Source organism: Ursus maritimus, unplaced genomic scaffold, assembly GCF_017311325.1.
Source record: "Ursus maritimus isolate PB19 unplaced genomic scaffold, ASM1731132v1 scaffold_12, whole genome shotgun sequence".
Classification (NCBI taxonomy): Eukaryota; Metazoa; Chordata; class Mammalia; order Carnivora; family Ursidae; genus Ursus; species Ursus maritimus.
Window position 1 is genome coordinate 48,204,896 of NW_024423564.1, and position 23,539 is coordinate 48,228,434.

At 34.3% G+C, this 23,539-nt stretch overlaps 1 protein-coding gene across 2 annotated transcripts; it reads left to right on the plus strand.

Annotated features, from left to right (window-relative positions):
- The first annotated feature begins 1,424 nt into the window (after positions 1–1,424).
- Positions 1,425–20,719, plus strand: DEPDC1 (DEP domain containing 1). 2 transcript variants are annotated; one of them, XM_008690730.2, is made up of 12 exons: positions 1,425–1,541; positions 3,630–3,895; positions 6,838–6,994; positions 7,563–7,681; positions 8,133–8,263; positions 9,642–9,689; positions 12,403–12,543; positions 13,830–14,678; positions 15,133–15,305; positions 17,048–17,224; positions 18,575–18,760; positions 19,657–20,719. In XM_008690730.2, exons 1-12 carry the CDS (start codon positions 1,494–1,496, stop codon positions 19,795–19,797), a joined length of 2,436 nt encoding a protein of 811 aa, XP_008688952.2. In that variant the 5' UTR covers positions 1,425–1,493; the 3' UTR covers positions 19,798–20,719. The 2 variants fall into 2 exon arrangements, with proteins under 2 accessions (XP_008688952.2, XP_008688953.2); XM_008690731.2 differs by lacking the exon at positions 13,830–14,678.
- Positions 20,720–23,539: the final 2,820 nt, after the last annotated feature.

Sequence of the window (23,539 nt, forward strand, 5' to 3'; positions counted from 1 at the left end):
GTCAGGTTATGTCTTAGAAACTAAGGTAATACTAAGCTGTATCAAAGGCTGTAATGAGGTAATTTTCAACTAAGGAGCTAGGCAAAAATGCAAAATGAATTTAGCTTCTACATTCTCATCTCCATGTCATTCTGAATGCAAATAGGAGGCAAAAGAAAGAAAGGACAATATGTCATAAAGCCAGATAAGCAATAGTTAACATTATTTTATAACATCTATCATTCTACTTTTCCTTAACACCAATGCAAAATTGAGATGATTGTTCCCATTTACCAAGTGGTTTTTGAAAATCCCTATCCCTGGTCCTGTTCAGAAAACAGATGCATCTCCATCTAAATTATCTTAAATTCAATGGCTAAAATAAACGGCAGACCATTATACTCCTCCTCCTTAGAATACTTTCCCTTACCTTGCCTTTTTGATAAGTCTAAATTGCTGTTCAATTTCCAAATTAATTATTCTACAGCTTCGAATCACTCAAGCAACCGCTCAGTACGCTGTACTAAGGCTTTCCTAGTATCAGTTTCAGACTAGTGATAGAGAGTCTATTAAAAGTATTAAGTCTGACCTCTGAGAGATGTGCGACTTTGGGTAAGTCTCTTCAACGTTCAGAACTTAGTTTATGTCCTTTGAAAAATGACATTTTTTAAGTATATAGTGATGATTTAAACATAACCAGGGTTCTTATAAAGATGTGGTAGATTTTCTTCAGGGGAGCAATTTGGCAAGTTTTACATAACCTTTCCCCAGCCCTTCATTGTGTGTACTTACTGGAAATCTTCTTATCCTCCATTTTTACCACGGAATTAAAGGGGAGAGGGGATAACCTACATTTTTGCACCGGGGAGAACAGAATCACGGCCCCTGATAAGATGTACCAGGATGAAGCATTGCAACATAGACCCAGGAAGCTTTATAGCAGCGAAACCAAGGGGTTTGGTGAAAGCTACGCCCCAGAGATGCTTTGTTTTACAAGGCAACCACTGCTGGAGATGCTGTAGGGTCAAGTAGAAAAGGCTTGGGGTTTTGTTTTTCTTTTTCTTTTCAAATTTCAAATTCCCTTAAGCCAAAGGCTGGACTCCAAACCACCCAGTCTGTGGCTAAACTGCCTCACCGGTTCTGAGTGTGGAAACACGACTCCGCCTCGCCTGCGACCGCAAGAGGGAGAAGCAGCTCCAGGGCAGCCGGGTGAGGCCCAGAACCTGTCCCACGGGCCCGGCCCCCGCGCTGACTAGACGGTGCCGGCCGGCCGCCGCTCGCGCGGTAGCCCTGAAAGGCAACACGGCGCAAACCGACTGCGGCGGGTCCTGGCGGCGCGCCACGTGACTTGGAGGCGCGGCCAATCAGCGCAGCTCTCGGCGCTATTCAAATCAGCGGCGCGGCCGACGGTTGTGCCTAGCCACGCCGCCGTCGGGGCCACCGAGCCCCGGTGCAGCGTAACGCCGCCATGCACTGCGCCGGCCGCTGACAGACCTCGGGGCCCGCCGGGCGGAATGGAGAGTCGGACTGTGCCTCCCGGGCCTTATCGGGCCACCAAACTGGTAAGGCAGCGCGAAAGGACTAGACTGGCCAGCCGCAGCGATGGCCGCCACCACCTTTACGTGAGAACGTTCGTAGTTTTGTCTTGGGCAGACAGATGGGTCCCAGAGCCCCTTGCCTTGGGTCGCTAAGAAGGAGAGTGGGGGGAATTAACAGGCACCGTGAAATCCTTGCGGGACATGCCTCTTCCCCTTCTTTGAGGGTCTGAGCTGTGCCTGTGAGCCGTAAGTCCAAAGGGTCGCGTCCCTGGGATGGCGTATCATACTGTAGCCTTTTTTAGGCGACACCTGTGCCTGCAGTTGTCGGCGTGCAGTAGAAATTCATAGAATATTCCGATTTTAGCCGCTCCCCACGTCTGATTTTCTACCCCCATCAGTGTTCAAGAAGAATTTAGAAAGAGTTCCGTTACTCTGTAGTGTCAGAATGGGGACAGCCCGAATGTGACAGCTTCGTTGGGGCTGTAGAATTTAATGCAGGATCTACCGATTGAAATAGCACTAAGTAACAGCTGCCCATTTCAAAACTAAACCCAGAATAGTTAAGATAGCCAACGGGAACCACTGTTGGTAGTCACTGGATCTGTACTCGTATACAATGTCTTTGTGCATTTAGATTTTCAAGCCAAGAGAGTACAGTGCCATTGGGTACGTGACATTAGGAGAGTGACTTAACTTACGTGAGCCTCAGTTTCCACATTGGTAAAGTCGGGCTAATAATGCATACCCACCTTAAAGGATATCCCAAGAGGATACTGTATGTGAAAGTGTGTTGTGATCTATAGATCCTATGGATAAGTTACAGCTCAATATGTTTCTTGAATAAATACATGTATGAAATGGAGGGGTGTGGTGGGAGGAAACGAATAGTTATTGTGTTTTCAACTCTTAAATTTTGTGTTGTGGGTCTTGGGGCCACATTGGTTAGATAAGTGATAGCAGGGCTACTAGTGGCATAGTTGGGGTTACAAATCACATTTCTTGGCTTCTGATAAAGGATTTTTCAATTAAAGAGTGGTGTGTTTATTTTACACCACCACTGCCACCTTGGAGCTCCAGTGTTACAGCTGCCACAAACCTGAAAGTTTGGGTTATTTGAGGACAATTTGGAAAATATGAGTATCTTTTTAAAACATAGGTACATCAATATGCAATGGACTTAAAGCTTAGTTAATTTACCCTTCTGTTCTATGTTCACTATTGGAATCTTCACATAAGAAATATATAAGGTATTTCAACATTAAGGGTATTTTACCAGGGGCGCCTGGGTGGCTCAGTCGTTAAGCGTCTGCATTCGGCTCAGGGCGTGATCCTGGAGTGCTGGGATCGAGCCCCGCATGGGGCTCCTCCACTGGAAGCCTGCTTCTTCCTCTCCCACTCCCCCTGCTTGTGTTCCCTCTCTCGCTGGCTGTCTCTCTCTGTGTGTCAAATAAATAAAATCTTTAAAAAAAAATTTTTTTTAATTAAAAAAAATAAAGGTATTTTACCAGTAAAACTGCCTGCCATGATTTTTGTTTGGCCAGCATAGTAGTTATGAATGCAGGTTTTAGAGTCAATCAAACTGGGTTTGAATGCCTGGATTCATCACTTAGCTGTGTAACCTTGGTCCAATTATTAAATCGCTCTGTGCTTCATATTCCTTATGTGAAAATAGGATAATAATAGTACCTATTCATAGAATTGTGAGAATGAAAGTGAATTAATGAATGTAAAGCCGTGTCTGACACAAATGCTACCAGAATTTTACTAATATTAGTTGAGGTTAAAAAAAAAGGAATAAATGTTTTCTGTATTGAAGACTAAGATGTAGGTTCATTGCAGTTCTTCATTTTTGTAGGTTTCCTAAATAAGCCAACCAGACCATGAAGTGCTTTTAGTGAAAAACTATTACCAAGAAATATTATTACAATTGTAGGATAAAGAGAAATCAGTATAAGATATAAAATTTTCCATAGTAAATAAGATGATTTCTTCATGAATGTTCATGATGTAATCAGATGTGAATAAAATAATTTTCTTTGTCTAATTTGTTTCAGATCAGTAAGATATTTAATTTTTGTTGTTTAATTTTTTAAAAATATTTTCTTTCTGCAGTGGAATGAAATTACCACATCTTTTCGAGCAGGAATGCCTCTACGAAAACACAGGCAACACTTTAAAAAATATGGCAATTGTTTTACAGCAGAAGAAGCAGTGGATTGGCTTTATGACCTATTAAGAAATAATAACAATTTTGGTCCTGAAGTTACAAGGCAACAGACTCTCCAACTGCTGAGAAAATTTCTTAAGAATCATATAATTGAAGATATCAAAGGCAGATGGGGATCAGAAAATCTTGATGACAACAGCCAGCTATTCAGGTACTGAACAAATAAATAACTGCAAAACTGAATTACTTAACAATAAAATTTAACTCCACTTCTGTAATACTTCTAAAATTGCAGCTTCTTCAGAAGAAACGTTTTCTTTAGAAAACTTACTGTTCTTAGTATAATTAAAAGCACTTAGAGGTTAAAGTTAATTGCTGCACAATTAAAATTTTAAAATGTTAAATAGTGTATGTAATAAAATAGGTACTGGGACGAAAGAGTGAGATATTATCACTTCTTCATATTCTGAAAGCTGTAACATTTCAAGAACAGATCATTATTAAACTTTAGTTTCATAGATTGAGGAATTACAAGACAAATTCTCACAGCTTGCCCTCAAGTAACATAATCTTATATAATGTAGGAATACATGTGATAAAATAAATAATAACAAACTTTATATAATAACAGAATATACCATAGGTTAAAGAGAATATTTATTAAGGATTTACCGTGTATCAGAAGCCCTGCTTTATGATTTACATGTTTTCTTATTTAATCCCTGGACTAGCTAAGCAGAATACGCATTAGCTCCTTTTTACAGATGAGGAAACTGAGACCGTGCTTCATTTAATCTTGATACATATGTCTGAAATATGTTCTTCTACCTTGAAACAATGTAGACATTTGTCAGATTAGTAAGTACATTTGTTCTCCTGTCAGTTGTATTGCAGCTTTCTCTGTGGAGCCTTTCTGACTCCCTCAGGCCAACACAATTGTTTTTTCTTTCATGCACACAGGGTTCTGTTTCATATATCATTAAACTAGGTCTTTGGATTCTAAAACCCATGCTTTTTTTCTCTACAAAATTAGTACTTTTCAAATGTCTTAGAAGTTGATTCTCACCTCTGTATCAAAGATGATTTATGTTGTACAAGTAAATTGCAATAACAAGCATATGAATAGTTCATGTTGTAGAACACTCTACAAATCCTTGCTCTCCTAACTACAGCTTAGTCACCTTTGTGAGCTCCTTTCCTGTTATTCATCCTTTAGTTGTTACTGGTTCTTAAGGTCCTGGACTTATCTTTACTTCACCTCTCTTTCTAGGCAATCTCTTGCCATGTCTTCACCTATTTTCCTTTTAACTTTCAAACTTCTAACCCAAATATATCTCCTGAGCTTTAGACCCATTTTTTGCCCATTAAGCATTTCAGATATAACATACAGAAAAATCAGTGTCATGTCTTAACGTAAATTTTGTCTTCTTGTATCGATACCTAGATGAATGGCACTGTTTCCCTATAGTTGCTTTGGTTCTTTTCCTTTCTTCTCCCCTTTAAATATAACTTAATTAACAAACCATGTCTGTTATACTGCTTCAGGAGTTCTCTGTCCACTTCTTTCTCCACCCTGATAGTTCTTTTTGTTAGATCATTTTTCTCTCTTACCTGGAATTCTTTGTAATTCTTCGACTAGTCTCTCTGCCTCTAGATTTTTATAATGGTAACAAAATTATAAAGTACTTAGAAAGAAACTTTACCAAAAATGTGTAAGACCTTACTGGAGAAAATTATAAAATAGTATTTAAGGTAATAAGTGGAGAAGGATATCCTGTTGATGAATCAAAAGATTTAATATCATAAAAAAGTCACTTTTCCCAAAATCGATATATAAATTCAGTGCATTTTCATTCAAAACCCCATATAATTTTTTTATAGAATGTGACAGATTCTAAAGTTTATTTAGTAATATAAAGGTTCAAAGCAATTTTGAAGTGAACAAGGAGGGGAGAATTGCCCTATATGTTATCTGGGCTTAAATTAAAACAACGAAGTACCGAAAAAGCAAACCCATACATACAGTTGATTCTTGAATAATGCAGGGGTTAGGGGCACTGACTCCTTGCATGGTCGAAAATCCACATATAATTTTGACTCCCCAAAAACTTTACTAATAGCCTACTGTTGACCAGAAGCTTTATCAATAACATACATAATCAATTAACACACGTTTTATATGTTACATGTATTAAACAATGTATTCTTACAACAAAGTAAGCTAGAAAAAAAAATGCTATTAAGAAAATCATAAGGAAGAGAACACTTTTATAATACTGTACTACATTTATAAAAAAATTGTGTATAAGTGTTCAAACCCATGTTCAAGGGTCAACTGTATATGGGAACTTGGTATAAATTATATATGGATTAAATACCTAAATATGAAAATAAAACTCTTAAGGAATATAAAAAAATTTTTTAGGACTGTGGAATATAAAAGAACTTCTGAGGGTACTATAAACTTATGCATATATTTAATGTAGGATGAAAAAACACCAAATCATATATATAGTTGATGAATATTAAAAGTATAAAAACATGAACAAAAGTATAAAAATACTAACTGCGAGTTAATGGCTTCCCTCAGAAAGAGAGAAAGAAATAGAATAAGCAAAGAATTTCTTTGATTTAACAAAAAAATAATAATGAAGTCTTTAGTAAAATGTTAACAATTGCATTGGTTGATGATTACATACATGGTTGTTGTCTATATTATTTTCTGTACTTTTTTGTGTCTTTGAAATACTTTTTATTATACTGGAGGGGAGGAAAGCATCATAATCAAAAGGAATAACAGAGACCAAGGTCTAGAAATTAGAACAAGCATAGTCAAAAAAGATCAGAAAATATATATAAATGAGATAGCTTGTTAAAGAAATGTAGAAAATGGAACTGTTTTCTTCTTCAACAGAATTGATCCCAATAATAACTCTGAATTATCCAGATATAAAGTTAAATATGTACTAAGAAAAGTAGGAAATTATTAAAATAGTTTTAAAGGTTTAATGGGAAAATCTGTTTATGTAGAATCTTCATTCCTTGGTAATACAAATAAATTCAGTTCTTTTGTGATTTTTATTTTAGATAAATAGGCATTAAAAATTTGTTTCTGATCTTAAATTACTTAATTGCATATTTTTCTTAAACCAGATTTCCTGCAAATTCTCCGCTTAAAAGTCTTCCACGAAGGCATCCAGAATTGAGAAAAAACAGCATAGAAAACTTTTCCAAAGATAAAGATAGCATTTTTAAATTACGAAATTTATCTCGTAGAACTCCTAAAAAACTTGGATTACATTTCTCTCAGGTAAAACATCTCTTTTACTAATTACTAGTTTAAATATATTTACCATGTACTTAATTATAAAATCATTAAAAGTGTATATATCTTTAATATTTGAAGCCAATATTGAAGTCTCTTAACCTACATTGTATTCTTTTTTTTATAATAATATTTTTTATTATATTATGCTAGTCACCATACTGTACATCCCTGGTTTTTGATGTAAAGTTCGATGATTCATTAGTTGCGTATAACACCCAGTGCACCATAAAAATATGTGTGTAAATTGTTTTATGGTAGAACAATAGAACCCATAGGAATAGTAATAAAAATGGTAGTGAGACATACTTGAAACAGTATTTGTATAATTTAAGCCTGTTTTGTTTTAAATTGATTTGAGGGCAGTAGGGGCAGCTACAAAACCAAAACGCTCTATTACCATATGTTAACATTATTTCTTTAGGTGAGACTCAACTTATAGCTTGACTGTGGACTGTTTACCAATAAAATTACAAAATATTAGGAATTGTGCCAGTTCAATATTTCCTTAATTTGAGCACAACATATTAAACCAGAGTAATTTTTTTTCCAGGAAAATATAGAGAAAATGAATCATGAAATAATCAATGAAGATCGAGAAAACTCCATTGATAATAGAGAAATAAGCCAGAAAGATGTTGAAGAAGTTTGGAGATATATTATTCTGATCTAGTAAGCTAAAACTAAGCTCTAACCAAGTTCCAGAGGTGTTTAGAATGTTAATTTGACATTTTTATCAAGATATACAAATGCAAAAAAAGCTTAGAATTTAACCTGTATGTGTTTCTTAATAAATGCTCTTGCTGTGCTCGCTTCGGCAGCACATATACTAAAATAAATGCTCTTGCTGTAGTTCTAGTACAGTAGAAATAGAATGTTTCCAGTGTGATTTGTTTTTTCTTTGAATCAAAGTTATACCTAGAGTTTGGAGTCTTATTTTGGAATCCTTTCAAGGTTACTAAGATACATACATTTGAAAGTGGATACTAAATATAAACCTTATAAGTTTGGTTTCAGAAAAATTTTCTGATGGCTTTGTTTGCCATTAATACTCTTTCATATTTATGTCCTATTCCTCTTATTTTATGGAGAAAAAAAAGTTTGTATTCTTTCTTCTGTTTAGCCTGCAAACCATTTTAGGTGTGCCATCTCTAGAAGAACTCATAAATCCAAAGCAAGTAGTTCCTCAATATGTAATGTACAACATGACCAATACAAGTAAACATGGAATAGTTATACTACAAGACAAATCAGGTTGGTATCAATAAAAGAAGTTGGAATCTTTTAAACTTGCTAACATAGGTTGCAGCAATAGTGGGGGTACAGAGAGACTAAAAATATAGAAAGTAGAATACTTTGAGAGAGCATCAAGGGGAGACTGTTTTATCATAGGTGCTTTAGTAATCATTTTAAGTGACTATTCATACTATTATTTTAGCCCTTAAGTGGTATTAATGCATATTTTTTAAGTGGCAGGGTTAGACATCCAAAAGGTATGCAAATATAATTAAAATTATTGATTAACTACATTTTAGTGAGGGCCTACAATGTATCAGGCATTATGCTAAAGATTTAGTGATGAACAAGAAAGAAATGGTCCATGACTTCTGGAGCTTACATGCGTAGTTACATATAAATTTACACAGGTCAAGACATAAGCAAAACTGAGGTAACATACAATTAAATAAACCCAAACTCTCAAAGCTGATATTTTAAAGATTACTGGCATTGTATTATATATATTTATACAATGTATTGATTTTAGATTTAAGATGGAAAAATTAGGGATATAATTCAAGCCAGATGCATTACAAAACTTACATTTCAAGAAATGTATCAATAAATCTCAAAGTGTTGACTCAATTTTTATAATCAATTGCTGCCTATAGAATTAACTGACATGCATTACTTGAGTTTCTTTCTGTCGGCAAGAACTTTAAGGTTTAAATTGTAGGAACAAAAAGCAAAAACTTAAGAGTCATCTTGCATATGCATATGGCTTTGGTCCAGTTCCATCCTTCATTACCTAAAATCACATAGTTAACAGTATTTTCTCTTATTCAAACTTTCTGTTCTTTATAACCATAAACTTTTCAAGTCAAGTGTATGTATGTTTTTTGTGTTGGTGTCAAAAAATTACTAGATTTTATGCAGCATATTTCAGTTAGTGGCAAATGAAAGATTTTAAGTAAGCCTCACTGTGAAAGCACCCTAATATTCAAATATAGCTCATTTCAATCATAGATCTCACTCAAATCAGTAATATTCAAATAGCATAGCTATAAAGAAAACATGGTAGCAGTGGACAAGGATGAACATTAATTTATTTATGAACCCCTCACCAAAATAGTTTATCCTCAATTTTGGGATAACTAATCCCAAAATTGTTTTATGTATCTGGGAAAGAATCAAACTCAAGATCTCTGTAAGTTTTAAGCTTGTATTTTAAAATATTATTTTGGCTTTATGTCTTGTTAAACATATAATAATTTTTAATCCTGGTTATATATGTATATACATACATGCATATATGTGTGTGGGTATAATTATATATATAGTAAGTGTAAAGTTTTAATATACTATCATAAAAATTGTGTGATTTACTAAACATTGTAAATATTTTTTTGTATAGATGACCTTCCTCATTGGGTATTATCTGCCATGAAGTGCCTAGCAAATTGTAAGTTAAACAAGCAAAATATGTATGTATATATATGTTTTATATTCATAACATTTAATAAGAACTAAGGAGATTTTTTAAATAATTCATAGAGGTCCTGATAAACTTAGAGTATGCCAGTTTCTCTTGATGTTTAAATGACAATCTAGTAGAACTGATTACATTTCCTTGCATGTGGAATAGAGTCCTTAACTTTTTCTATGCAGATGGTGATTTTATAATTCAATCCCATCATCTATGGTTCAGTTTTCATAAATCATAAAATCATAGACTAGTGGATCTTACAGAATTTTTAGGTATAACCTACATCAGTTGTCTTAGTGAGGCTTCTAGAATTCAAATAGCAACCTGTAGGTAACATAGCTCTTACAAGCTGGAAAGATTCAATCAGAAATAAAGTCGCATAAAATCTACTTTAGTCCCCTTGCCATTATACAAGGCTTCAACACTGAGGTGCTTCATAACATGCTTGTACTCCATCAGATATATTAATGGGACTTTTATATTTATGGAAAGAAAAATGATCTTTCACTAATCAGCAAACCATTTTTTAGCATCTTGTTCATCAAGCTTTTTTCATAATGATCAGTGATAATTGATTTTTATAATTTGAGACCTTACTTCAAGTACAAAACCCTAATTTCTTTATATGCAGAAATATGTGCTTCTAAGTCATCAAAAGTTAAATTATATTTTGATAGTTTTGTTACAAAAGGATTTTTCTAGTTCTTATAAAATATTTTATTAATAATGTTCAAGATAGGTATATATTCCCTTGTTGTCCACTGGGTGTCAATATGACAAAATAACAGAATAAATAGCAATAAAGTAAATAATGTAAGTGATAGAAAGATTTTAATTATCAAATTGAGGTAAAGATCTTAATCATTAGCTTGATTTTTGAGTTTCTCTTTCTACCTCCCCCCACCTAACTGCTCTTCTGTCTCATACCTTGGCTTATGGTTAGCAACTCAGATACTTAATTAACACTTTCAGGATTTCTCTGACATCCCATGTTGAGGGATTTTTTTTTTTCTTTCTTTTATTACCAGTCTATGTTATACCTAAATGGTACCAGAGCTATAATTTACTAGATTCGAGTTTAACAATATATCTAGCCAAAGGTAGTATTTAGACTTGTAGTTATTATTTAATCCCCTATAGTAATCCTGTGACATACAGGAATCAGTGATTAATATATTATCTCCAGTTTTTTTCTAGAAGAGAAAATGAGGTTTTTGAAAGTCTACTGATAATATAAAGAGCTATGCATTCAAAGCTAGATCCTTTAACTATAAATTCTGTATTTTCATTCTAGTAAAAGTATTTTCTTAGAAAAATTTATAATGATTATCAAAATTTTTTACTCTACATATTGAGAATATTTCTTATCCTCCTTAAGAATATGTTTGTTTTGCTCGCTGTAAATCCATATTAGCCTTTAAGCTATTAAATGTGTGTGATTTGTTTTCTCTAATCCTTTTTCAGTGCATGTGCTCACATTTATATGACATACAAAAGTTTGGAGACAGAGAAGTAAGAGAGATTATTTGGGTTTGGGAAGAGAAAGATTTTAACCTGAAAGAATAGTGGGGCACGTGGGTGGCTCAGTCAGTTTAATAAGCATCTGCCTTCCGCCTTGGGCTCAGGTCCCCCACATTGGGCTCCCTGCTCAACGGGGAGCCTGCTTCTCCCTCTGCCTGCTGCTCCCCCTGCTTATGTTCTCTCTCTCTCTGTCAAATAAGAAAATCAAAAAAAAAAAAGAATAGCGACTCTCAAACCTTAGTGCATATTACAGTAACTAGGGAAACTAGCCAAAGATTCTGATTCAGTTGATTCATTAGGTGGTTTCATTCAGTTGATTCGACACACCTCAGAAGATTCTTATAGTGAAGATTCCCAGATCAGCGTTTGGAAACTACTAAATTAGTGAGCCAGAAGCAAATATTTCTAAGTCAGTAATTCTTAGCTCAGCCTCCATAAATTCTGGTCTGTACAGAGGAACTTATATTTTTAATAGGCACATTGGATGATTCTTATTATGTAGTCCATGGAACATACTTTAAATGTTGTTAGACCTCAAGGTCCTGGATCTAGCTCTCACTTAACACTGCTCTAAGTTCTAATTCTAGCTTTGCCACCAATGGATCTTTCATCTTAAGCAAGTTACTCTGAGTTTCACTTTTTTCATCTGTAACATGAAGTCAGATCTTATTTCTGAGTAAAACACTAATGAACAGGAATGAATCTTTCAAGAACGTTAAACTAATGAAATGGCAATGTAAAGACATTATTTAAATTCAATAAGGGCATGCTTTGTGTTAGGCAAAATTTGTTCATGAAAATGTAAATTTACAAAAGATAATTTGGAAGGATTATTTGCATTATCTAAATATTCTGTTTTATAAAATGAATTGCAATAAAATCTCATTAAATAACTCTAATACTTAAAAATGTATTTCAAATTTTTACAATTTTCAGGTATGTAAATATTAAAACAAAATACTAGTAGTTGATTGCAGTGAGTTCTAATGAAAACATAACGAGAAAGAATGAGATGTACACAACTCTTTAAATTTTTGGATTGTGACAGAATTTGTTAAGCTTAACTCCTTCATGAAATACAGGTTTTATACTTTTTACAGGTATATTTAAAATTTTTATTTAAAATAAAATACATTTTGTCAATTTTTTTTTGCCTCCTGTTTCTTAGGGCCAAGGAGTAATGATATGAATAACCCAACTTATGTTGGATTTGAACGAGATGTATTTAGAACAATAGCAGATTATTTTCTAGATCTCCCTGAACCTCTGCTTACCTTTGAATATTATGAATTATTTGTAAGCATTTTGGGTATGTACGGATTTTTTCTTATTATTTATTTTATTAACATTTTCAAGTCTCCCAACATTTAAAAGATCTAAAGGTGTAGGTAAATATGAAGGTGGCAAGCTATGAATTATTTTAAAATTTGGGAATACTCTGGTTCCTGTTATGTTGTTTTCCAGTAATTCAAATATGTCATTCCAACACCAGTTCTCCACATCAATCATTTCTAACACTGACTACTCAAAGTTAGATTAGACCCCACAAGTTAGGGACAAAATCCTTCAGTCCTGATACTAACCATCCAGAGTTAATGCAAATTCCACACATTAAGAGCTCAGCTTCACGAGACTGTCCTCCATTCAGCTACCAGGTGTAAATGAGGTCCTCAGACTTACTCATACTTCTCCCCAACTAACTACCAGTTTGGGGGTTCCCACAACCTTTCTTGGGCTTAATAATTGATTATAACTCACGGCACCCTGGAATCTACTTTATTTAATGAGTACCAGTTTTTATAAAGGATGCGAGTCAGGAACAGCCATATGGAAGTATAAGTATACAGGATAAGATATGAAAGTAAGGGTTGTGCCTAGCTTTCATGCCCTCTCCAGGAATGCCATCCTCCCAACCTGTCCATATGTTCACTGACCCATAAGCTCCCTTAGCCTTGTTACTTCAGAGTTTTAATTGAGGTTTAATTACATAGGTATGATTGATTAAATCATTGGTCATTGGTGATTGCACTCAATTTTCAACCCAATCCCCCTCTCCTCTAGGGAGGTCTGAAGTAGGCTGAAAATTCCAACCTTCTTAAGCAGGTCCAACCCTAAGTCACCTCATTAGCATAAACTCAGATGTACTCAAACAGGTGTATTATGAATAACAAAAGACACCTGTCACTCTGGAAATTCCAAGCCTCTTAGAAGCAGTATACCAGGTATTAGAGACAAAGACCAAATATATAAGTCTTATTATACTATAGTTGTCTTATATTTTAGAGCTTTCTAATACTCATAGACTGAAACCAGTTATTTTTTTAATGTATTTGACTCAATTATAATTTAGACTGTTGAAATAAATTTTAAAGTTATTTATATCACAAGTTGGAAAACCTCTCGTCTTGCACTTTGTAACTGAATGTTGCATGTGTCCTATTTAAGTGGCTTCTGAATTAAGCAACTGCTATTTGTACTATACTAACAATATATACTATAGTGATGCTTTATTTTTTTAACTTTGCTATTGTTTTTGTTTTATTTTTGCCCACTGTCACACAGTTGCATCTTAATTTTTGTTTCATTTCCTGGTAGTTGTTTGTGGCTACGTCACAGTTTCAGATAGACCCAGTGGGATACATAAAATCCAAGATGATCCACAGTCTTCAAAAATCCTTCGCTTAAACAATTTGAATTCCTTCAAATCAACTGAGTGTCTTCTTCTCAGTCTGCTTCATAAAGACAAAAACAAAGAAGAATCAGATACTACTAAGAGACTGCAGATAAGTGATCAAGGATTTCAAGAAAAATGTGCTAAGAAAATGCAGCTAGTTAATTTTAAAAATAGAAGAGCCAGTACTAATGACATAATGGGAGGAAGCTGTCATAATTTAATAGGCTTAGGTAGTATGCATGTTCTATCCTCTAACATCAAACCAAGGTGCTATTCTTTAGAAGGAATTATAGACTTACCAGGGAGTTCAAGTAAAGAGGTCTTCAATGTCTTCCATCAATCTGTTCTGAATAAAGAAGGACAAAATAATCAGTTTTTAGAGTCTAAGACCAAACAGGAATCCCTAATGAATCTTCATTCAGAGGAAAGTAATCAAAAGTCACTCTGTGCTGGTTTTAAGAGAACCTCTACTTTGACTGTTCAAGACCAAGAGGAGTTATGTAATGGGAAATGCAAGTCAAAACAGCTTTGTAGATCTCAAAGTTTACTTTTAAGAAGTAGTACAAGAAGGAATAGTTATATCAATATGCCAGTGGCTGAAATTATCATGAAACCAAATCTTGGACAAGGCAGCACAAGTGTGCAAACAGCTATGGAAAGTGAACTCGGAGAGTCTAGTACCACAATCAATAAAAGATTCTGCAAAAGTACAATAGAACTTTCAGAAAATTCTTTACCTCCAGCTTCTTCTGTGTTGACTGGCACACAAAGTAAGGTTGATGCTTTCAATGCATGTAATATTAACTTTTAGCGTTTACTAACTGTTTTGTTTACCTGTCTTTTCTTCTCTGAAACTGCTTTATATTTTTCCTCCAAAAGGAAAGGTTTTTATTGTAAAAGACTTTGTCATGGCATAACCAAGATTTATTCTACTTACCTAAAACACTTCTTTTCTTTTACCTCATTTTAACTTATTCTGAGTCACTTTATTTGTAGTAGGTTAAGGATATTAATACTAAAATAGGTTATGAAGAAAGTAATGAGAATCTACCATGCTTTTGAGGAATGTGGAAATTTCTATGGACAGTTAAAAGAGATTAGTACTAAAATATTATTTTAGTATTTATATAACTATTCTTTATGTATTTGTGTATGCTCATAGTGTGAAAGCAACTAGTGTCATTGATGATTTTTTCGGGGATGGGGTGTAATTTTGCCTTCTAGGTTTGCTGCAACCTCATTTAGAGAGGGTTGCCATCGATGCACTACAGTTATGTTGTTTGTTACTTCCCCCACCAAATCGTAGAAAGCTTCAACTTTTAATGCGCATGATTTCCCGAATGAGTCAAAATGTTGATATGCCCCAACTTCATGATGCAATGGGTACAAGATCACTGGTAAGTTGATTTCTTAAGGAAAGAAAAAGCCCTGGTTCATAAACTTAAAAAAAAAAAAAAAAAAAGGCAAATCATCCAAAAGTACTACTTGAGTGATATTGTGGTCTCTAAATCCTAGATTCTTGGGATAGAAAGGCTCTTAAAAGTATCTTTCCTAGTAGCAGAATATTGGTGCATTAATCCTTTGTGCCCAATATGCTAAACTTCCATATCCTGACCTTTATGTTGTCTGAGCACTTTGCCTTTTCACTCCTACCACATCATAGTGATTGACCTGGATTATCAGACCATACTCCATTGCCTTGTGCCAATTCTGTTCGGTGGGGAAGAAAGAGGAGCTATAGGCACAGTTAAAACCGTAAGGACACTGTAACTTTGTAAAGGACAGAATTAATAGAAATATTGTGGTAGAGTGGGAAAGTTGTATTTGATGAAATACATGAATTAGGATACATATCATTGTGGGCAAGAAATTGGGACAAACTACTGTGAAGCAGTCTCAGACTCCATGAAAAGAAGAGGGTGGAAGCATTTTATGCAGATATTGATTGGAAATAAACTCTTAAAATAGTATCTAATCTCTCTCTCTTGCGCTGTCTTTTCAAGAGCTGCCACTTCCTCAGTGCAGCTTCAGATGATTTTCTTATAATAAGGAATCTGGAGCTGAGCTCTGTTCTTCCACTCATTAAGGACAGTTCTTTAGCAATGATAGACCCAATCTGAAGAGGAAGAATTATTCTTGAGTAATTGTGACACTATTAAAAAGCATAGGGAAGTTTGTAGAGGAATATATTTTGAGAAACATGAGTAGAAAGGAAATAAATTCAGTTTTATAGTTTTTGAGTTTGAGTTTATAGGACATCCAAGTGGAATTTATCCAACAGACTATTAGAAACATGAGCCTGGTGAAGAAAGATTAGGGCAGAAGGCGGATTATTTGGAGAGGTAGTAGTTGGAGCTTTGAGAGTAAATGAGCTCTACAAAGCTAAGAAGAATAAAAAGCCGAGGACTGAGTCTTGGAAGGCAAGAGGAAAACATGTCTGACATGTAGGAATAAAACCAAAAATATTTCAGTTCAATAAATATGTTCCTTGTCTATTATGTGCTAAATATTTAAAATAGAATTCTGATAACTAATTATTTTAGAATGAAGTGTGTGTTTGTGTGTCTTATATTTAGTGGGTAATATGGATATGAATGAGAGTAAATGAGTTTTGAAGCACAAAATTTATTCCAGGATTTGAAGACTCCTTATGATGGAATTGAAAAATGTATGTATTAAGTGTCTTTAAAGACTGACAGAATAAAGATTAAAAGCTGTTTTCCAGGATTTCAAAAGCTAAATGGTACCAGCCTCATAACCACTAATATTTACATGTTATGAGTTCTCCTAGTTTGTGTTTTATGGAGTTAATTTAATAAGTCATTGTTCTTTGATGTTCTTTAAGTGGCTTATCTATATACTAATGGAACCCATTGTGTTTACCAATAAAATTGTGACAGAATTAAAGAAAAAGCTAAGCCCTTTATAATCCTTTGGAATTATATTAAGGAAATAATAAGTACTTTAAAAAGAATAATATATTCTCACCTTTCGAATGTAATTAATTGTCCTCATTTTTAAGCTGAAGTCTGCTTATCACTTTATCTCAGTACTTCAGCATGATACCCAGAAATTACTGATACTCTTATTTATATAAAACCTTAGGTTTTTAAATTCACATCTTTTAATATGTTTCTAGATGACACACACTTTTTCTCGGTGTGTGCTATGCTGTGCTGAAGAAGTGGATCTTGATGAGCTTCTTGCTGCAAGATTAGTTTCTTTCTTAATGGATCATCACCAGGAAATTCTTCAAGTACCCTCTTACTTACAGACTGCAGTGGATAAACATCTTGACTACTTAAAAAAGGGCTATGTATGTATTGTAAATCTTAAAATTCTCTGCATTAGTCAGTTCCAAGTGGCAAATTCATCTCAAACTAGCCTAATTAAAAAGAAAGACTTTATTAGCTCATATAAATAACCTCTAAAAGTCAGGAATATAGACAGAATCTGGGGACTCAAATAGCAATAAAACTGTTTCTCTCTCTTCATCCCTTATTTCCATTTTGGTCCTATATTTAACAAATGGCTCCTTCACATGATTAGGGGGCATATAGCTGATTAAAGCTCCTAAGTCACAGACTTGCATTTTTAATCCAAAGGAAAAAAAGAACTACCTCTTTACCTACCAATTTGAAAAGTTCTTCACATGGACTCTGATTGGCCCAATCTATGCTAAATACACATCCTTTAGGTGGTTGAGGGTGAGTGCATTGGAGACAGGACCATAATCTGGCTCTACACAGATTAGAGGAGAATCTGCTCTTTAAAAAAGTGTGGACAGGAGTACCTGGGTGGCTCAGTCAGTTAAGCACCTACCTCTTAATTTTGGCTCAGGTTATGATCTCAAGGTCGATAGATTGAGTCCGCCATCAGGCTCCACACTCAGTGCAGTCTGCTTGTCCCATTTCCTCTGCTTCTCGCACTCTCTCTCTTTCTCAAATATATAAATAAATAAAATCTTTAAAAGGGGGGGTGGTGAGGATAGTGGAGCTGGAATGGGAAGCAACTATTACAAGAAGGAGGAAAGGAATACTGAGTAACCAAAAACAAGATGTCTGTTATATTCAATATTTGGCTGCCCAGCATATGTATTTCACTGATAAAATTTCTTCCCATATATATACACCATTCTAATATTGCCCTGGCTTATCATAATTATCCTTACAGTTTCCTTCTGTTGTCAGCAGATGATACAGTATCTGCTCATGCTCCCACACCTCAAAAACAGTAGATGGATACTATTAGTATGTCAGAACATTAATGTTTTAAAATGAATTAAAACATCACTTTGATTTTTATTGTTTTGTAGTTAAAAGAATAAAACACATGGTTAAGGGCAACAATGATGATGGATGACTTTAATACTTATTCTGTGCTAAGCACTTTATATACATTATCTCATGTAATCCCCATTTTACAGATGAGGAAACAGATCAAGAGAAGTAAAATAACTTGCTGAAGGCTACAAAGCTAGTAGATTGTGGGTCTGGGATTTAGATTCTGGGATTTATTGCTACTCTACTGCATAACACAGTTTTCTTAAAGTATTAAATGTTTGATGGCAAATTAGTAGATACTAAATCCCATCAAAAGAACCCTTAGCAAATAGGAACATGAACAAAATTAATAGACTTGGACTATATCATTTTGTTCACAACAGATTAAAAATCCTGGAGATGGACTGATTGTTCCTTTGCCAACGTATTCATACTGCAAGCAGATTAGTGCTCAGGAGTTTGATGAACAAAAAGTCTCTACCTCACAAGCTGCAATTGCAGAACTTTTAGAGAATATTATTAAAAACAAGAATTTGCCTCTAAAGGAGAAAAGGAAAAACCTAAAACAGGTAAGAGAATGAACAAGTTCTCAATCATGTAATATTTTTCAATATGCTGTTGCTGATTATTAATAACATTTAGAATCTAATTTCTCATTTTAATATTTTGGATTTTAGATACTATATTATAGGCTATGTATATAGCCTACATTCCTGGCTTTACTCTTTATCCTGAAATTTAAATAATAAAAGTAATAATAATAACAGATACTCTTTCTTTATTTCTTATGATTATAGTTTAGATTACCCTGGGAAAACAATAATAATACTTTGATTATAATACATAACTTTTACTGACTCATTAATTACCATTTAGGATTTTTATCTCCATCAAAATCCAGTAGCAACATAATTCTGACAAGTTTAATTCCGGGTCTGAGATACTCAAATATGAAATATACTAGATCATTATGACCCTCATAGATGTTACAAATGGAAAGGAAGAAGATCTGGAATTTAGGAGAAGAATACATCAGCAGAGAATCCTAGAATATTAATGTTAACTTGGATCTAAGAAATCTTACATTAGGGGCGCCTGGGTAGCGCAGTCATTAAGCGTCTGCCTTTGGCTCAGGGCGTGATCCCGGCGTTCTGGGATCGAGTCCCACATCGGGCTTCTCCCCTGGGAGCCTGCTTCTTCCTCTCCCACTCCCCCTGCTTGTGTTCCCTCTCTCACTGGCTGTCTCTCTGTCACATAAATAAATAAAATCTTTAAAAAAAAAAAATCTTACATTATACCTTTCATATATGAGAAAGCAAAGGAAAGGCAAGGATACATTGAAAGGATCCTCACTCCTGAAATACATGTTTGAGAAAGGCACTGAATTCTTATAAAATGTTGAACAGTGGGTTCAGCTACGGTAATAAATGCAAAATACCCTCTAATTTCTCACCACGTTTTTAAGTTTCAGAAGGAATATCCCTTGATATATCAGAAAAGATTTCCAACCACGGAAAGCGAAGCAGTACTTTTTGGTGACAAACCTACAATCAAACAACCAATGCTAATTTTAAAAAAACCAAAGTTTCGTAGTCTAAGATACTAACTGAATTAGAAATTACAATGTAACACCTGTGGAACTTTGGTAAATGAAGCCATATCTAAGAATCTAACTTCTAAAAAAGTCTATGTATTAATAAGGTTTTTCTAAATAAAACACATATGTAAAGAGGGACCAAAGTAATTTTTTATCAGTGTAAGACTGCTAAGAAATTAATAGGTCTCAACTGAGAGGAAATAACAAAAGTGGTACCAGAAACAATCTTTTTTTTTTTTAACATGACACCTGCAAAAGCTATTATGGTGTGTGCTAAAATTTTACTTACTTGAACTTTGAAAACTGATACATTTATCACAATTAAGCTGTAATTCTGTTTTTAAAAGAAATTAACTTTATCTGTACATGTGCTTATGAATATTAGCTAAAGTCTAGTTGTTTAGGGGTACTTTTGTTTTTAAGTATAAGAATGTGAAGAATATTGGAAAACTCAGTGAATTCTCTGCTAAATGTTGCACTGTTTTGTATATTTTTTCTACTTTGATCTATTTATATATGTATGTGTTTTTAAAATATGTACATGTAAGTCTTCAGTTTGCTTTAAACATTTATTGTCACTGCTTCAATCATTCAATTTTTCAATAAATATCTTTTGCATTCTTATGTTCATGTATATACTAGAAGATAGTAGTATAAAAGAAGTATAAGGCAATCATGCATTCATTCAAAAGATTTATTTAGCAACTACTAAGTGCCTTTTATTATTCCAGATATGGAGAGACAATGATGAATAAAATAGAAAATCTCTTCCTTTATTTATTTTCTAATAAAGGGAGATACACCTATCAGATACTTAAAATAACAGTATATCCCCTGAAAATCAAGTCATGGGGCATCCTTCAGCTGAAGACTGACTTCCTTAGTTATGTAAGAGTTCTCTAAGCTAGTGTTCAAACGGTTGCATATTAGAATCACCTGGAGAGAGGGGCGCCTGGGTGGCACAGCGGTTAAGCGTCTGCCTTCGGCTCAGGGCGTGATCCCGGCGTTGTGGGATAGAGCCCCACATCAGGCTCCTCCGCTAGAAGCCTGCTTCTTCCTCTCCCACTCCCCCTGCTTGTGTTCCCTCTCTCGCTGGCTGTCTCTATCTCTGTCAAATAAATAAATAAAATCTTAAAAAAAAAAAAAAAAGAATCACCTGGAAAGTTTTAAAATAATACATGTTCAAGCCTTACCTTATATCAATAGGCATCAGTATTTTTCAAACTCTCAAGGCAATTCCAATATTCAACCAACTTTAAGAATCAGTCCCTAAACCCTTTTTATAAGTATTTAAGTAAATGCCAAGCTGGTGGCACACGCGTTATTACTTCATTGGAAGAAAATGCAAATTATAAATGTTTCTCATCTTAATACAAGGTCATTCATATTTATGCTTTACTAAGTACAAACTTGAAGCAGTTTTTCTTCCATATTTTACTCCAAAATTGTTTAATATCTATTCTTTATGTGTAAAGATAAATACATAATGTCTGAGATGTAATAGACACTTATTATTCAATAACTTGATTTCTCAATGTAATGTACTATAAAATGACAATGTTTCATTTGAAATTACTATTTTTTATTAAAAACCTGGACAGAAAATGATAACTATATCTTATACCCTTACCTATAAAATTATAAGACCAAATTAGATCTTTTCCCAAGGTTTCTGTATGCTAAAACTTTTCCTCTTTAAAGATGCCTAATAGGGGCCCCTGGGTTTTCTCAATCAGTGAAGGGTCCAACTCTTGATTTTGACTCAGGTCACGATCTCAGGGCTGTGAGATCTAGCCCCACTTCAGGCTCTGCACTGGGTGTGAGGCCTGCTTGAGATGCTCTCTCTGCATCTCCCTCTGCCCCTCCACTGCCTTGCACTGTCCTCTATCTCTCAAATAAATAAATAAGATCTTTTTTTAAAAAGATGTGTAATAATGTGAATTCTGTTGCTTATTGAGATACAAATTATTGTGGGTTTTGTAACGATTTTGTTTTTGTATTTTTTGATATTAAGTATGTAAATATTATAAAGACATAGTAAACTTTCATCTGCAGTAGTGTGCATGCAATTGAGATTACAAAATTGTTGTAACAATTTAATAACATGAATTGTGAAGTCAGGTTTGAATTTTACTGTGTTATTTACTATGTAACCTCAGACAAATTACTTAACTGTTCTAAGTTCTACTTTCCTTATCTATGCAATAAAGATTGTAATAGTATCTCTCTTTTAGGATTGTTGTGAGAATTAAATAGGATAATGCATGTAAGTGTTTAGCACAGTGTCTAGTCTAGAAACAGCACTCTATAAATATTAACAATTATCATTAGAATTACATCAAATTATAGCACTACAAGAGATCTTAGCAAAAACATAGTCCTGTGTCTTCTCAGTTTCTTTAGGCAGGCATGAACCAAACAACTATAGAGTCTTATTAAACTGCTGTTTAGTGATGAGATGAAAGTTCTGACTGTACACACTGGTTGAAAATTTTTAACCTAGTATGAAGGTTAAATTTGATGAAGTGTGAATATCTTCAGAAGCAATATTCTTGAGTATATAAAAACATGGACTGCAGTACACAGTAGAGGGCTTAGCCTTCAGCTAGAGCATAGATTGTATACTTTCCATACTGTCGGAAAAAAGAGTATTTAAGTTCAAATGTAGATAGGTTGATTGGTTGATTTGATGTTGATGGCTTATAGAAATTCTCTTCTAAATGCTTTTAGTTTCTTAGGAAATAAAAAAGTCAACTGCAAAGAGTAAAGCAGGATGGGGATGATGATACAGAGGTTATACCAAATCAAATGATGTCTGGTTATTTTATTAACTGTAGCTCTTGCCACCAACCATCCCCAGTAGCTTCTGCTAATGGTTGTGTTATAATGATCCACTCTCCCCACATATTGTCCAGACAGTTATGTGACATTCAGAAGTCGAAAGTATGTGATATTTCCTACTGACTACATTCTGTCCTTGGGAAACTTAAACTCTGAGTTTCTTCATCTATAAAGTTTGAATAACAATGTACACCTAACCAAGTTGTTTTGGTAATCAGAACAGGCAGTATATTTAAATCTTGAACTGAGCCAAGCCATGTTCAATTTCTCAGTCCTTTCCTCTTTCCTTATATTGAGCTTAACAAGATCTCTGCTAATTAAAACTCCTTTCCCACCAAATCTCTGCCTTTGCATTTCACAATATGTTTCTATTCCATCAATGGTAATAATTTTGACCTCATTATTTAATGGAATTAAAGGTAGTTTGGAATTTTATATCCTAGCAATCTGTGTACCTCTCCAACGGATATGCCACCCTTTGATTCTGAAGAGCGAGAGAGAGAGAGTGTGTGTGTGTGGCATTGAATCCTTTTAAGGACAGAAAATTAAGGATTGCTAGTTTTCATATTAAACTCTAAATCAAAAGAAATAAAGTCAGTTTCACTAGAATAAACTTAACATCTCTGAATATATTGTATCAATGTGTGGGTTCACATATACTAGTTGATCTCTGAATTGTCCTTTCTTCCATAAGCAACTAAAAAAGTATATGAAACAGCTGTTTCTAGACATTGGTCTGTAGGTAATATGGGACTATGATAACAGAAAAGGAAAACAAAGGTGATGAGCCTTATGATTGCCCCTAGATTACCACCTGGAGGCAGTTGCCAGGCCACAGTGAAGGGAGGGAGAACCAAAATAAAGCCCAGTGTCTCACTACATTTACTAACTAGAGAGTTCAGGATGACTG